This window comes from Brachionichthys hirsutus, chromosome 6 (assembly GCF_040956055.1).
Source record: "Brachionichthys hirsutus isolate HB-005 chromosome 6, CSIRO-AGI_Bhir_v1, whole genome shotgun sequence".
Lineage (NCBI taxonomy): Eukaryota > Metazoa > Chordata > Actinopteri > Lophiiformes > Brachionichthyidae > Brachionichthys > Brachionichthys hirsutus.
Genome location: NC_090902.1, coordinates 15,867,574 through 15,882,650, shown reverse-complemented (window position 1 = coordinate 15,882,650; position 15,077 = coordinate 15,867,574). Strand labels below are relative to the sequence as shown.

The 15,077-nt window shown below is 49.7% G+C and overlaps 1 protein-coding gene across 1 annotated transcript in view; it reads right to left on the bottom strand.

The window, feature by feature from the left end:
* Nucleotides 1-209: 209 nt before the first annotated feature.
* Nucleotides 210-15,077, bottom strand: part of slc7a11 (solute carrier family 7 member 11) — a 51,359-nt gene continuing 36,491 nt past the window's right edge. The window contains exons 10-12 of the mRNA XM_068740125.1: nt 14,869-15,018; nt 10,251-10,428; nt 210-262 (exon numbers count right to left, since the gene is read on the bottom strand). Of these exons, the coding sequence (XP_068596226.1) occupies nt 210-262; nt 10,251-10,428; nt 14,869-15,018 (381 nt within the window). The remainder of the gene's footprint in view (nt 263-10,250; nt 10,429-14,868; nt 15,019-15,077) is intronic.

The window sequence follows — 15,077 nt, the reverse complement described above, 5'->3', positions numbered from 1 at the left end:
GGATGTTAGCATTAGCATCATAATCAAGCATTTACTATTTCATAAATAATTACAGTGTTTACATAAACAATGCCATTTATACACAAAATTGTTGTCAATTATTTCACCAAATTCTTTAGTAACACATCTTATGTAAACGTATGTTAGCAGAGAAAATGAGTAGAACAGGTCAAACCCAACATGTAATGTAAGGTGTGGAGACAGTGCTGCTATTCCCCAGGGATAACCATCAGGATGATCTGCAAGGTCCTGTTAAAGGAATCTGAGGACACAAACAAAACATCGCGATATACGTCAGGAAATAATTAGGAGAGTAAGGAGAATATTGGTGATCAAATATTTAAGTATGCTTCAAATGTATCAGTAAACCTTATGTGTGTACCCTCCCTGGAATGTGCACATTATTAGCACAAATAATATAAATGAGATGTCTTTAACAAAAATATGTATTTGGGGCATATGCAACAGCCTCACGCTGCAGGTGGTATCACTCACCTCCACAACAACATATTTATCTTAACAATCTTAGTTAAAGATAATCACAGTATTTAGATCAGGGGTGTCCAAACTACGGGCTGCAGTTCACCTGGTCTGCAGCAAATTATAAAAATATAATGGAATATGAGCCTAAACACAAAACGTTTACTTGATCGAGCTGGGATCTCGTCCTTTTGGTCATGACCCAAAGCTCATCCCAGAGGTGAGAGTAGGAACACAGGTTGACGGGTAAATTGAGAGCTTCCTCTTTTGGCTCAGCTCACTGCCCCTCTCTTCACCCACGTGTTCAAGACATGTGACTAGCACAAAAGTCCAATAACAGAACACCACTCGTGTTTATCCCAACCCCCCCCCGCCCCTCCAAGTCTCACTGCCACTGGCCACATGAGCGTTGGAATCTCCCAGAAGAACAATGGAGTGTCCATTCAGAGCTGTATCCAGTACACTCGAAGACTCCAAGAAGTTCAGGTACTCTGCACTGCCATTCGGGCAAAAAACAGTGTGATACTTGTCTCTGAACCGAAGGCACAGGGAAGCAACCCTCTAATTTATTGGGGTAAACTCCAACACATGGCCGCTGAGCTGTGCAACTATAGGCAAGCCCTGGTTTCACTATATCGGGCGATGTCATGGTCCTCGTTTTATTTTTTCTCATAAGGGCTTTTGAACTTCTCTTTGCTTGACCCATCAGCTGTTTTCCATGGGAGACCATACGAGGCGCATAAATTCCCCAACAACATAACTCATGGGATCCTTCAGGCACTCAAACTCCCCCACGATGATAAGGTGTCAATTCAAGGGGGAGAATGACAATAATGATGAGTCTGTTCAGCTCAAAATATACATGTGAGCAAACGTTGAATAAATCAGGTTGAGAATCAAAACCACTGACAGCTGTCTCAACATCTCAACCACCAAAGTAACAACAGAACTGCCATGTCAGTCCAAACGCAGCATCACTGCTCCCGCTAAGAACAATTCTGTTCCCATCACATGTGACTTGAGGGGCTAGATAGTTCCAGGTTCCGACATGATTCACGCATACTTGGTTAAGAAGCTACCTGCATTCCATGAGTTCCTATGGATCTGGTTCTGGTTCTGAGATGGCCGGTGAGAGCGGTTGCTCTGCAGGTGAGCTCCTGCATTCTACCTCGATCACAAGAGAAAGCAACATCTTCGTCTAAAAACCATCCTAACAATAATTATCTATTTCGTGCTGATTTATGCGGCAACTTTACAGGGATTAATTTTCATCGAGTGCCAGGAAGTACATTTACCAAGGATATCAGACAAAAATGGACCTTTTCCGTGCGCCGCTACTTCAGCGCATTTTAAAACTCTGGGCGAGTTGAAGCGGTTTCACTCCAGGAGCAGAAACGCGCACCAGCTGGATGGCAGGACAGTAAGGAAAATCATTTGTTTGAGTTTACTTCTGTCTGGAAATATACACCCAAACCCGGGACCTGGAGACGCGAATTCTACGTTTACGCAGACGCCGTTCGACTCAGCCTTCGTCGTCGCTCAAAACATCTGGAGCAGCGACACGTGGAAGACGCGTACCGAGGACATCATGCCCATCCCGCAGACAACCCAGCCAAACACCGCATCGCCCGCCGCCGAACCCCCCTCCTCCCCACCCACCCCTCCCTACCCCAATCACCGGTCCCATTAATTGGAGAACCTGTGGACAACAACCCCTCAACGACACCCACTCCGGTAAAGGACCGAACTGGAGTACATGTGGACAATAACCCCTCACCAATACCCCCTCCTCCCCCCAGCGTCCCCCCAGAGACAGTGAATGACAAAGGCTTCTACTCCACGGAAGATTTCGGGGAGAGGTCTTCACATTATTCATCTCAACGTGAACAGCTTAACATGCAAATCCAAGATGTCCGAGTTAACATCGATGTTTGGCAACGGTAAGGTTGGAATTCTCTCCTTTTCTGAAATCAAACTGGATGATTCTTGTAAAGACACTGAGATTGAGATTAAGGGATACACTGTTATCAGGAAGGACAGGGACCGTCATGGGGGCGGGGTCTGCATCTACGTTAGATCAGACCTCAACTTCACCGTTCTACCAGAACTAGGAACAGACACAGAGTCTGTCTGGGTAAAGATCATTTATCCCAGAGCTAAACCTCTGGTCATTGGCGCAGTGTACAGACCCCCAGACCAAAATTCATTCTATGATTTGTTGGAGAAGCATGTGATCGGCTTGGGAAGCTCGGAGGTCATTCTGATAGGAGATTGTAACACCAATGTCCTTCGGAAAGACACTCCCACTTTCAAATCCTTCAGCAGCTTCTGTAATCTGCATAACTTTACCCAGCTGATTCAGCAATTTACAAGGGTAAGCACCACCTCTAGAACCATCATAGACCTAATCCTGACATCGGACAAATCTAGAATCAGAAACAGTGGTGTCATCGAGTGCAGTCTAAGTGATCACAACATGATCTTCTGCACTCGAAAAATTCATAGACCTGCAGCTCATTGTCACACCACAATAAACTGCAGAACCATGAAGCATTACTCCCCAGAAGCTCTAACAACAGCGCTGGAGGAAACTGATTGGTCTGATGCTTTAAACTCCGCCTCTGTCGAGGGGACCTGGTCTTCCTTTAAATCTGCATTTCTGTCTGTAATTGATAAGATAGCACCCATAACTGCTGTTTGGGTCAGAGCCCGTACAGAACCTTGGATGAAGGGGGAAATATTGAATGCCATCAAGCTCAGAAACAAATGTTACTCTGAGTACAGAAAAACCAACAACAAGGAACTACTTGAAAAAAGCAGAAAACTACGCAATGAGGTCAACAAAATGATAAAAAATGCCAAAAAGAATTTCTTAAATGAGAACATTGAGGCAAACAAAAGCAACCCACAAAAACTGTGGGAGACCCTAAAACAATTAGGCTGCAGCAACAGACTCCAAACAAAAACCAGAAATTTCTGCATTAACTCAAGTGGTTCACTCCAAGATTCAAGATTCAATATTCAAGATTCAAGATACTTTATTGTCATTATGCGAGCATAATAAAATCGTGAGAAGGCCCACGGCTTAAGGCACACATCATAACAAACTAAATTCTCTCTCTTAAGAAAGAATATATATACACACAGAGAGAGTGAGAATCACAGGCAGTAGTGTAAAATAGCAACAGCAGCAACAGGACCGGCATAAAGAGTCCCAGATCGCTACAAGGGAACGACTGCTTTCACAGCTCGGGGGAAGAAGCTGTTCCTGAGCCTCGCTGTGCTGCTTCTTATTGTCCTGAACCGCCTCCCTGATGGGGGCGGGACAAACAGTCTGTGGCCCGGGTGGGTGGGGTCTGTGGCGATGCGTCTGGCCCTCCTCTGGACTCTGGAGGTGTAAACAGAGTCCAAATCAGGCAGACGGTGACCCACAATCCCCTGAGCTGTCCTCACCACCCGGGATAGGTCCTTCCTGTCCTGCGCCGTGAAGCTGCCGTCCCACACGGTCGCACTGAGACACAGGATGCTCTCTATCGTGGCCCGGTAGAAGTCTTCAAGCAGCACAGAGGAGAGTCCAGCCCGCTTCAGCTTCCTGAGGAAGAAGAGCCGTTGCTGGGCCTTCTTCACCAGGTGTCTGGTGTTGAGTGTCCAGGAGAGGTCAGAGGAGATGTGGATGCCCAGGAATTTAATGTTCTCTACACGCTCCACTGCTTCCCCTCGTATGCACAGGGGGGCGTGTTCAGTCTTCCTGGACCTCCTGTAGTCCACTATGACCTCCTTGGTCTTGCTGGTGTTCAGAACAAGGCTGTTACTCGAGCACCACAGCATCAGGTTCTGGACCTCCTCTCTGTAGTGGGTCTCATCGTTGTTGGAGATGTGACCCACCACAGTGGTGTCGTCAGCAAACTTCACAACCAGGTTTGTGGAGTGGATGCAGAGCAGTCGTGGGTGAAGAGGGTGAAGAGAGCAGGGCTGAGAACGCAACCCTGGGGGGTCCCAGTGTTCAGGATCAGAGGGGAGGATGTGGTGTCTCCTATCCTCACCACCTGGGGCCGGTTGCTGAGGAAGTCCCTGACCCAGGAGCAGAGCGGTGGAGACAGTCCCAGGCTGTGGAGCTTCAGAGCCAGCATGTCCGGTGGGACGTTGTTAAAAGCTGAACTGAAGTCCACAAACAGCATCCTGACGTAGGTGTTAGGCTGCTCCAGGTGAGTCTGGGCCGAGTGAAGTGTCAGCGAGACGGCGTCCTCCGTGGAGCGGTTCCCCCTGTAGGCGAACTGCAGGCTGTCCAAGCCAGCAGGGATGGCGTCTTTGATGTGTTTAAGGAGGATCCTCTCGAAGCACTTCATCACGACGGGAGTCAGAGCAACAGGGCGGTAATCGTTGAGGCAGGCGATGGATGATTTCTTGGGTACAGGCACAATGATGGAGGACTTAAGGCAGGCAGGGACGGTGGACAGCTGCAGGGACAGGTTGAAGATGTCCAGGAAAACCCCGGCCAGTTGGTCAGCACACGTCTTCAGTGTCCGGCCTGACACGCCATCTGGTCCGGCAGCTGTTGATGTTGATCCTCCTCAGGGCTGAGGAGACCTGGTGCAGCTGCAGGACGAGCGGCTGATGCTGCACCTCAGGCTGGGGCAGATCCACAGACCTTCTGCTGCTCGGAGAGTCAAAGCGTGAGAAGAATCTGTTCAGGGTGTCAGGCAGGGTGGAGTCGTGGCTGGCGTGCTGCTCCCTGCGTTTGTAGTCCGTCACAGCCCTGATGCCTTTCCACATGTCACGTGGGTTATTGTTCTCAAAGTGCTCCTCAATGCGCTGCTTGTATCTGTGCTTTGCCTGCTTGATGCCTCTTTTTAGCTCACTCCGTGCCCTGCTATAGGCCAGCCGGTCTCCTGCTCTGTAGGCTGCATCCCGGGCCCTCAGCAGAAGCCGCACCGTGCTGTCCACCCACGGTTTCTGGTTAGGAAAAACCGTGATCGTCTTTGTGGGAAGGACAGCATCAGTGCAGAAGTGAACATAGGAAAGCACAGATGACGTGTACTCCTCAAAATCTGCATCCTCTTTGAATACCTCCCAGTCCGTGTGAACAAAACAGTCCTGCAGGGCTGAGGAAGCCTCCTCAGTCCAGACCTGCACGGTCCTGGTGGTGGGTTTAGTCCTGCAAATCAGTGGTTTATATGCAGGGATCAGGTTCACTGAGATGTGGTCAGACATACCCAGGTGGGGGGCTGCTACAGCCTTGTAGGCCCCCGGGATGTTGCAGTAGACCTGATCCAGAATGTTGTGTTCTCTGGTGGGGAAGGTGATGAATTTGTGGAGTTTGGGGAGCACAGCTTTTAGTTCCATGTGGTTAAAGTCTCCAGCTACAATCACAGCGGCCTCTGGATTAGCGTCCATCTGGCTGCTAACCAGGCAGTACAGCTCCTCCAGCGCTAGCTTAGCATTAGCACGCAGTGGTATGTAGGCCGCTATGATCACAGTGGAGCTGAGTTCTCTAGCCGGTTTAAACGGTCGGCATTTCACTGCAAGATATTCCAGGTCGGGGGAGCAGAATGTTCCGATCACGTTCGTAGCAGAACACCACGAGTTGTGAACGTACAGCGCCAAACCTCCGCCTTTGGCCTTGCCTGAAGCTGCAGTCCGGTCGGCGCGGAGCAGCGAGCGGCCCGCTAGCTCCACCGCTGCGTCGGGGATGTTGGCGTCCAGCCAGGTCTCGGTGAAGATCGCCACGCAGCTATCGGTCCGCTTTGAGACGATCCTCAGCCGTATCTCGTCCATCTTGTTGACGAGCGACCTGGCGTTGGCGAGGAAGATGCTGGGTAGCGCTGGCCTGTGTGGGTTAGCACGTAGCCTAGCCCGCACGCCGCCACGCTTACCACGCTTTTGTTTACGGTATCTTCTTCGCCTCCTCGGCCACAGCGGTGGGATAGTGGGGGGCTCCGATGTTCGCTGGAGCTCGGGAGGGATAAAATCCAAAATAGACGGTAATCCAACCTGGTTTTTCCCCAATTCCCACAATTCAGTGCTTCCATACTGGATGAGGGCCTGGATCCTAAGAATAGGCGCAAATATAAACAAAAATACAAAAACAAGCACGAAAAGCCGGGAGCCTCGGGCCGCAGCGTGTGTACGCGCCGCCATTCCGGAAACGGAATGCTCCGTTTCCGACAGGTTGGCGCTAGCTAATTGTTTAAACAGCTTTTTCACCACTATTGCCCCCTGTTGGTCAGCAAACTCCCCCCGCATTCAGGTCTGTACGGTTCTGACCACATCCAAACTCACTATGAGAAGCTAGGTGCTAAAAAGGACACGTTCTCTTTCACACCTGTAAATACCGTTAATGTGCTAAAAAAACGAATCGCCCTTCAACCTAACAAGGCCACAGGCCTCGACCACATACCCACCCGGTTCCTCAGAGACGCAGCTGTCTCTATCGCCGTAGTAACCCATCTGATAAATTTATCCATCAATCAGTGCCACGTCCCACAGGAATTCAAGACGGCGCGGGTTATCCCTCTGTATAAAAAAGGAAACAAATTAGAACCTGGCAACTACCGCCCTGTTTCCATCCTTTGTTCCATCTCAAAGGTTATGGAGAGAATAATCCAGGAGCAAATCAACCGCTATCTCGCCGAGCATCGACTGCTCTTTGAATTCCAATCAGGCTTCAGAACATCCCACTCCACTGACACATGCCTCGTATATCTGACCGACTACGTCAAGCGTGAAGTAGACTCGGGCAAATACTGCGGCATGGTTATGCTGGACCTCCAGAAGGCCTTTGACACCGTTAACCATTCAATCCTATTGAATAAACTAGGGGCGATTGGTTTTGATAGCACAACAACAAACTGGATGAAATCATACCTTGAGGGACGAGAACAAATGGTGGACATAAACGGAACCTTGTCCTCGTCCCTCCCGGTGAGCTGTGGGGTTCCTCAAGGCAGCATTCTAGGACCGTTACTGTTCCTCCAATACATTAACGACATAAGTGCTGCCTGTAACTGCAAATTCTTCTTGTTTGCTGATGACTCAGCACTCCTGATTTCGGGAGAGGACAAAGTGCAGGTTGAGGAAGCTCTCCGCTCTGAGGTCACCAAAATCCGTAGCTTACCGATAACAAACTGTCACTACACCTTGGTAAAACAGAATCTATTCTTTTTGGGTCAAGACACTCTCTAAGTGAGATAAATGTTAATGATTTCAAGGTCACAGTCGATAATACAGTAATCTCCAGCAAAGAAGAGATTACCCATTTGGGCTGTGTTCTTGACAAATACCTGTCTGGTGATAGTATGGCAACTAAGGTGATCAAAAGAGTCAATCAGAGAACAAGATTTTTGGGCAGAATGTCTACTTTTGTCAACAAAAGTGCTCTCCGGACTCTTGCTGGAGCCTCGTTCAGCCCCTTTTTGACTATGCTAGCACCTCCTGGTATTCCAACATCAAAATGTCCCTGAAAACCAGGCTCCAAACCTCCCAAAACAAACTCATTCGGCTACTCCTCAATCTGGGGCCCATGACCCACCTTCTTCCTGGACATTTTGCTAGCCTAAAATGGCTCAGGGTAGAAGACAGGGTTAAACAACTCAAAATGGGATTGCCATTTAAAATAGTCAATGCAGCTCTGCCCTCAGTCCCCTCAATCCCTGCATACCTGAATAAACACCTCCACAGATTTAGTGACACCCACAGCCACAACACTAGAGGGAGCTCAAACAACAACCTGATTACACCCTCAAACAAAGACAAACATGGGTAAATCATCTTTTTACAATACTGCCCCCTAAAGGTGGAACTGTTTGACTCCTGCCCTCAAAACATGCACCTCTTTGGCCTCCTTCAAAACGGCCATAAAAATACACCTTTTAGGGGGACAGAAATCAATCCCCCCCCCCCCCCCCCCCCCCCATTTTTAGTCCACCTACGTTGTACATATTATGTGTCTTTTTTATTTATTGTCATTTTGCATCTGTTATTGTTATATTGCATCAATTGAGTAATTTAATATTAGTTTTATTGGTATTGTTAAATGTCGATGATTTATGTACTAAGGACTTTCAACGGAAACAAAAACGCAAGGGCTTTTTTGAAATGCTCCTCTTAGACAGGATGTTTGACTGTACTTGTACTATAATACATGCTACTGTTTGACTGTACTTGTACTCTAACATACTATCTAATAAATATATTCGTCATCATCATCACCTTGGACTCTCCACCTCCATCTGCACCTGGATTAAGGACTTCCTGTCTGACCGCACACAAAGGGTCAGACTCGGCTCCCACCTCTCCCCCACCGTCACCCTCAACGCCGGCTCCCCTCAAGGATGTGTACTGAGTCCGCTCCTGTACTGTGTACTGAGTCCGCTCCTGTACTGTGTACTGAGTCCGCTCCTGTACTGTGTACTGAGTCTGCTCCTGTACTGTGTACCAAGTCCGCTCCTGTACTGTGTACCGAGTCCGCTCCTGTACTGTGTACCGAGTCCGCTCCTGCACTGTGTACCGAGTCCGCTCCTGCACTGTGTACCGAGTCCGCTCCTGTACTGTGTACTGAGTCCGCTCCTGCACTGTGTACTGAGTCTGCTCCTGCACTGTGTACTGAGTCCGCTCCTGCACTGTGTACTGAGTCCGCTCCTGCACTGTGTACTGAGTCCGCTCCTGTACTGTGTACTGAGTCCGCTCCTGCACTGTGTACTGAGTCTGCTCCTGTACTGTGTACTGAGTCCGCTCCTGTACTCTCTGTACACCTACGACTGCACGCCAACCCATCCCTCCAACGCCATCATCAAGTTCGCTGATGACACCACCGTGGGCGGGCTCATCTCGGGCGGAGACGAGTCGGCGTACAGAGATGAGGTTGGTAAACTGGTGGCGTGGTGCTCGGTGAATAACCTTTCAATGAACGCCACAAAAACTAAGGAACTCATCCTGGACTTCTGGAAGCGCAGCCCAGACCTGGCTCCACTGATCATCATGGGGGGCTGCGTGGAGAGGGTCCACTCATTTAAATTCCTGGGCGTCCATATCACTGACGACCTGTCCTTGTCCACGCCGGTTGTGAAGAAAGCCCAGCAGCGACTCCACTTCCTGAGGGTGCTCAGGAGGAACCACCTGGAGGAGAAGCTGCTGGTGGCCTTCTACAGAGCCACTGTGGAGAGCATCCTGGGTACTGCATCACGGTGTGGTACGCCGCGTGCACAGCAGCGGAGAGGAAAACCCTGCAGAGAGTGATCAACACAGCCCAGAAGATCACCGGCTGCTCTCTGCCCCCCCTGGACTGTATCGCCGGCTGCTCTCTGCCCCCCCTGGACTGTATCACCGGCTGCTCTCTGCCCCCCCCTGGACTGTATCACCGGCTGCTCCCTGCCCCCCCTGGACTGTATCTCCGGCTGCTCTCTGCCCCCCTGGACTGTATCTCCGGCTCTCGCTACCTCAGCAGAGCTACAAACATCGTCAGAGACTCCTCCCACCCTGGACACAACTTGTTAAAACCTGTTGCCCTCCGGGTGGCGCTACAGGTTGAACAAGAGCAGGACCAACAGACTCAGGGACAGTTTTATACCGAGAGCCATCAGAGCTCTGAACAACAATCAGGACTAAACAGGACAACAACTCACTATGTGCAATAACTAATGTACTGTATTTCTCTCACTGCATGCACTGATCACTTTAAATCCTACTTGAATTTTCTGTTACATTTACCTGCATTTTCTGATATTATTATTATGTTGGACTGTATTAGTAACTATTATACAGTTACGACTCACCTAAAGCCCTCTGCAGCCATTTTGGTCTCTGGTCAAAGAAAATGAAGATATAATAGGCAGGAATGCCAGTGAGGGAAATTGCAAATCCAATCCCTGTGTTGACTGGGTCCGAGTAGAGAGACATGAAGACCATGGTGAAGCATGTCAAGCAGAAGGTCACTGGGATGAAGAGCGGAACCTGGAGAAATGTCAGCAAGTTTCAGGATCATGGATTTATTTTTGCTCATGTTCCTTTTTTATCATCACTATAAAATGATAAATGAACTGTACTCATATCATGCATCTCTGCTCTGACTACTCAAAGGGCTATACGACGCTAGCCAGCAGTCATGCAATGTGCCAGAAACCATTCACACATCTGTGAAACAGCCACAGGGAACAATTAGGGGTTCAGTATTTTGCCCAAGGAATGATCCCAATGTGGGCTGTGGGGTGGGCTGTGGAGGTGGGAGGTCAAACCACAAACTTCTGATAAGTCTCTGCCACTGATTCATCGTTGCCCCAGCATTGTGTGTTGCTGATAGATGGTGGCTTAATCCTCCTCCTCTGTTCAGGGATGGTTTCTCCAATTTGACAGAAATGTCTTCTTTAACTTATCTGTCAAACCACCTGACTGCCCTGGCTAACACCTGGACATTACTGTCCTGTGTCTTTCAGGTGCAGGTGGGCTGCTGAGTCTTGTCCTAAGGAATTGTCTCTCCTGTTTTGAGCCATACGCTTGTGGAGCGGTTCTTTGGTCTCCCCAATGTCCAGGTGGCTGTAATTTACTGCAAATGATCTTGAATCTTTCAGAAACGATGATGATGATGAATATATTTATTAGATAGAATTTTAGAGTACAAGTACAGTCAAAGAGTAGCATGTATTACAGTACAAGTACAGTCAAACAATAGTATGCATTACAGTACAAGTACAGTCAAACAGTAGCATGTATTACAGTACAATCGGGCGGCATAGCCGTACAAGTGGGTAGAGCTGTTCATCCAGTTACCGCTACGTTGGGTGTTCGAATCCCACTGCCGGCTGTCCGTGTGTCGAAGTGGGCAAGACACCTAACCCAAAAAATACTCCGAGTGGGCTGGTTGCCGCGTGCGCATGGCGCGGCGACCAGCACCAGACTACAGTTGTAACTGCTGTAAACCAAATTGCCCTCCAAGGGACAAATCAATAAAAAGTATTTAGTATTTAGTACAAGTACAGTCAAACATCCTGTCAAAGAAGAGCGTTTCAAAAAAGCGCTTGCGGTCTTGTTTCTGTTGAAAGTTCTTAGTACATAAATCATCCACAGCAGCAATGTAGGGGGTGACAACGGGTGTTACAGTTGTTGGCCTTGACAAATGTTTGGACAGCCACATGTCTTAGGAGTGTTCCGGATGTGTTGTGGTGGAGATGTTTTGGATCAGGTGGTTCAGGGTTCCGATGACTGCTAACTTGTGCTGCAGTGGGAATCAAAGATAAGATACTGGTCGGTGTGGGTGTGGGGGTGTGTGTGTGTGTGGTGGTGGGGGGGGGGGGGGGTCTGTACACCTCCATGTTGAGGTTTCCGTCCATTTCTAGGGGCACAGCACAGTCCAAGGAAGGAAGGGGGTTGTCCACGTGTGAACTTGTTACAATCCACGGAATAGATTTTTTACCAGATGTCATCTATCAAGTCAGAACCCAAGAAGTAGAGGCCTTTACAGACCAGCAGGATGAAGAAACCATCTATCAGCAACATATGATGCACTCTTGACCTCTGTACCCAAAACCCATAACCCCAAGCAACACCCCAGGGTGCAGCTCAACCAAACAACTCACCAGAGGGTGGGTGGGAGGAACAACCCTTCAATTAATGGATGCTAATGACTCCTGAGGATTCATAAATCAGGTTTTAATGACTCCCGGTGACTGATCAGCATTCATAAGGCGAATGCTGTTGACTCCTGGGGAGTCTTATTGCCGTGGTGGTTTCGGTCCTTTCTTTGTTTTCTGATCCAACAGGACTCTTGAATGAGGAGTTGAAACATCTTCAATCAAACTTGAACAAGTCCAATTGATTCTACGTTTTTGCTCTTCGTGATTTACCTCGACCTGAATGACTGAGACGCTATACAGATACAGAGACATTCTTCTGTAATTCCCACAGAATAATTTGTTGTATTTTGTTAATTTCTATAGAAGAATATTTATGTATTTATTGATATTTATGTATTTACCCCTCAACTGTTGGGTTTGTAAGGTCATGGAACTGAAAATTATGTTACATGACTTAAGATAGAAGATAAAAAACTAAGTTAACGTCAATGAGAATCCATCCATCCATCTTCCGCTTATCCGGGTCCGGGTCGCAAGGGCAGCAGCCTAAGCAGGGAAGCCCAGACTTCCCTCTCCCCGGCCACTTCCTCTAGCTCTTCCGGGGGGATCCCGAGGCGTTCCCAGGCCAGCCGAGAGACATAGTCTCTCCAGCGTGTCCTGGTTCTTCCCCTTGTCCTCCTCCCCGTGGGACGTGCCCTGAACACCTCACCAGGGAGGCGTTCAGGAGGCATCCTGAATAGGTGCCCGAGCCACCTCATCTGGCTCCTCTCAACGGGGAGGAGCAGCGGCTCTACTCCGAGCTCCTCCCAGATGACTGAACTTCTCACCCTATCTCTAAGGGAGAGCCCAGCCACCCTACGGAGGAAGCTCATTTCAGCCGCTTGTACCCGCGATCTCGTTCTTTAGGTCACTACCCAAAGCTCGTGACCATAGGTGAGGGTAGGAACAAAGATCGACCGGTAAATCGAGAGCTTCACCTTTCGGCTCAGCTCTCTCTTCACCATGACGGATCTGTGCAGAGTCCGCATCACTGCAGACGCTGCACCGATCCGTCTGTCGATCTCCCGCTCCATCCTTCCCTCACTCGTGAACAAGACCCCGAGGTACTTGAACTCATCCCGGACCTGGAGGGTGCACTCCACCCTTTTCCGGCTGAGAACCATGGCCTTGGATTTAGAGGTGCTGATTCTCATCCCGGCCGCTTCACATGCGGCTGCGAACCGATCCAGTGAGAGCTGGAGGGCACGGCCTGATGAAGCCAACAGGATCACGTCGTTTGCAAAAAGCAGCGACCCAATCCTGAGGTCACCAAACCGAACCCCCTCAACGCCCTGACTGCACCTAGAAATTCTGTCCATAAAAGTTATGAACAGAATCGGTGACAAAGGGCAGCCCTGACGGAGTCCAACCCGCACTGGAAATAGGTCTGACTTATGGCCAGCAATGCGGACCAAGCTCTGGCACCGGTCATATAGGGAGCGGACACCCCGTATGAGGGGGTCCGACACCCCATACTCCCGGAGCACCCCCCACAGGACTCCCCGAGGGACACGGTCGAATGCCTTCTCCAAATCCACAAAACACATGTGGACTGGTTGGGCAAACTCCCATGCACCCTCCAGGACCCTGCCGAGGGTGTAGAGCTGGTCCACAGTTCCACGGCCAGGACGAAAACCACATTGCTCCTCCTGAATCCGAGGTTCGACTATCCGGTGGATCCTCCTCTCCAGTACCCCTGAATTTACCTTACCGGGGAGGCTGAGGAGTGTGATCCCTCTGTAGTTGGAACACACCCTCCGGTCCCCCTTCTTATAAAGAGGGACCACCACCCCGGTCTGCCAATCCAAAGGCACTGCCCCTGATGTCCATGCGATGTCCATGCGAGTCGTGTCAACCATGACAGCCCTACAACATCCAGAGCCTTGAGGAACTCTGGGCGGATCTCATCCACCCCTGGGGCCTTGCCACCGAGGGGCTTTTTAACTACCTCGGCAACCTCAGTCCCAAAGATGGAGGAGCTTGCCCATGAGTCCCCAGGCCCTGCTTCCTCACTGCAAGGCATGTCGTTGGGATTGAGGACGGTGGGATTGAGGAGGTCTTCGAAGTAGTCCCTCCACCGATCTACGACGTCTCGAGTCGAGGTCAGCAGCGCACCATCCCCACCATACACAGTGTTGACCGTGCACTGCTTCCCCCTCCTGAGATGCCGGATGGTCGTCCAGAACCTCTTCGAAGCTGTCCCGAAGTCGTTTTCCATGGCCTCACCAAACTCCTCCCATGCCCGGGTTTTTGCCTCAGCAACTGCAGTAGCTGCACTCCGCTTGGACTGTCGGTACCTGTCTGCTGCCTCCGGAGTCCCACAGGCCAAAAGGGCCTGATAGGACTCCTTCTTCAGCTTGACGGCATCCCTCACGACCGGTGTCCACCAAGAGGTTCGGGAATTGCCGCCATGACAGGCACCGACCACCTTACGGCCACAGCACCGATCGGCCGCTTCAACAATGGAGGCACGAAACTTCGATAAAGAACCAAATCATTTCACGGAATTGAAAATGGAATTGTATTCATATAAATCTTATCAACTCCCATCCCTAGTCATGGTCCACCATAGACAGACTATTGTATCATGTTGCTATGGCATTGGTACAGTTGACTATTTGAAGTCAGTAAGTGGAGCTAGTCACGAAGCCCAATCAGTAAACCAGGACTTCAGACAACAGCCTTCCTCATGAAGAGGAGCTGAAAGCATGAAATACCCTTGTCTTTGTACTGTAGTTGTGTATAGCATACAACTCCAGCTGTGTGCAGGTGTGGAAATACTGACCTTAAATGGGCGGGGGAGGTCAGGCTTTGTAAATCGGAGGTAGATTAATCCCAGAACCACAAGACCAATGAACAGCCACCGCAGGAAGCTCATGAAGTTCAACAGGCTGTAGATATCTCCCACAAAAAGCTGGAGCAAAGTCATAGGGTACTGCACACGCACACACAAACACACGCACACACAAACACATGCACACACAGACACAGACA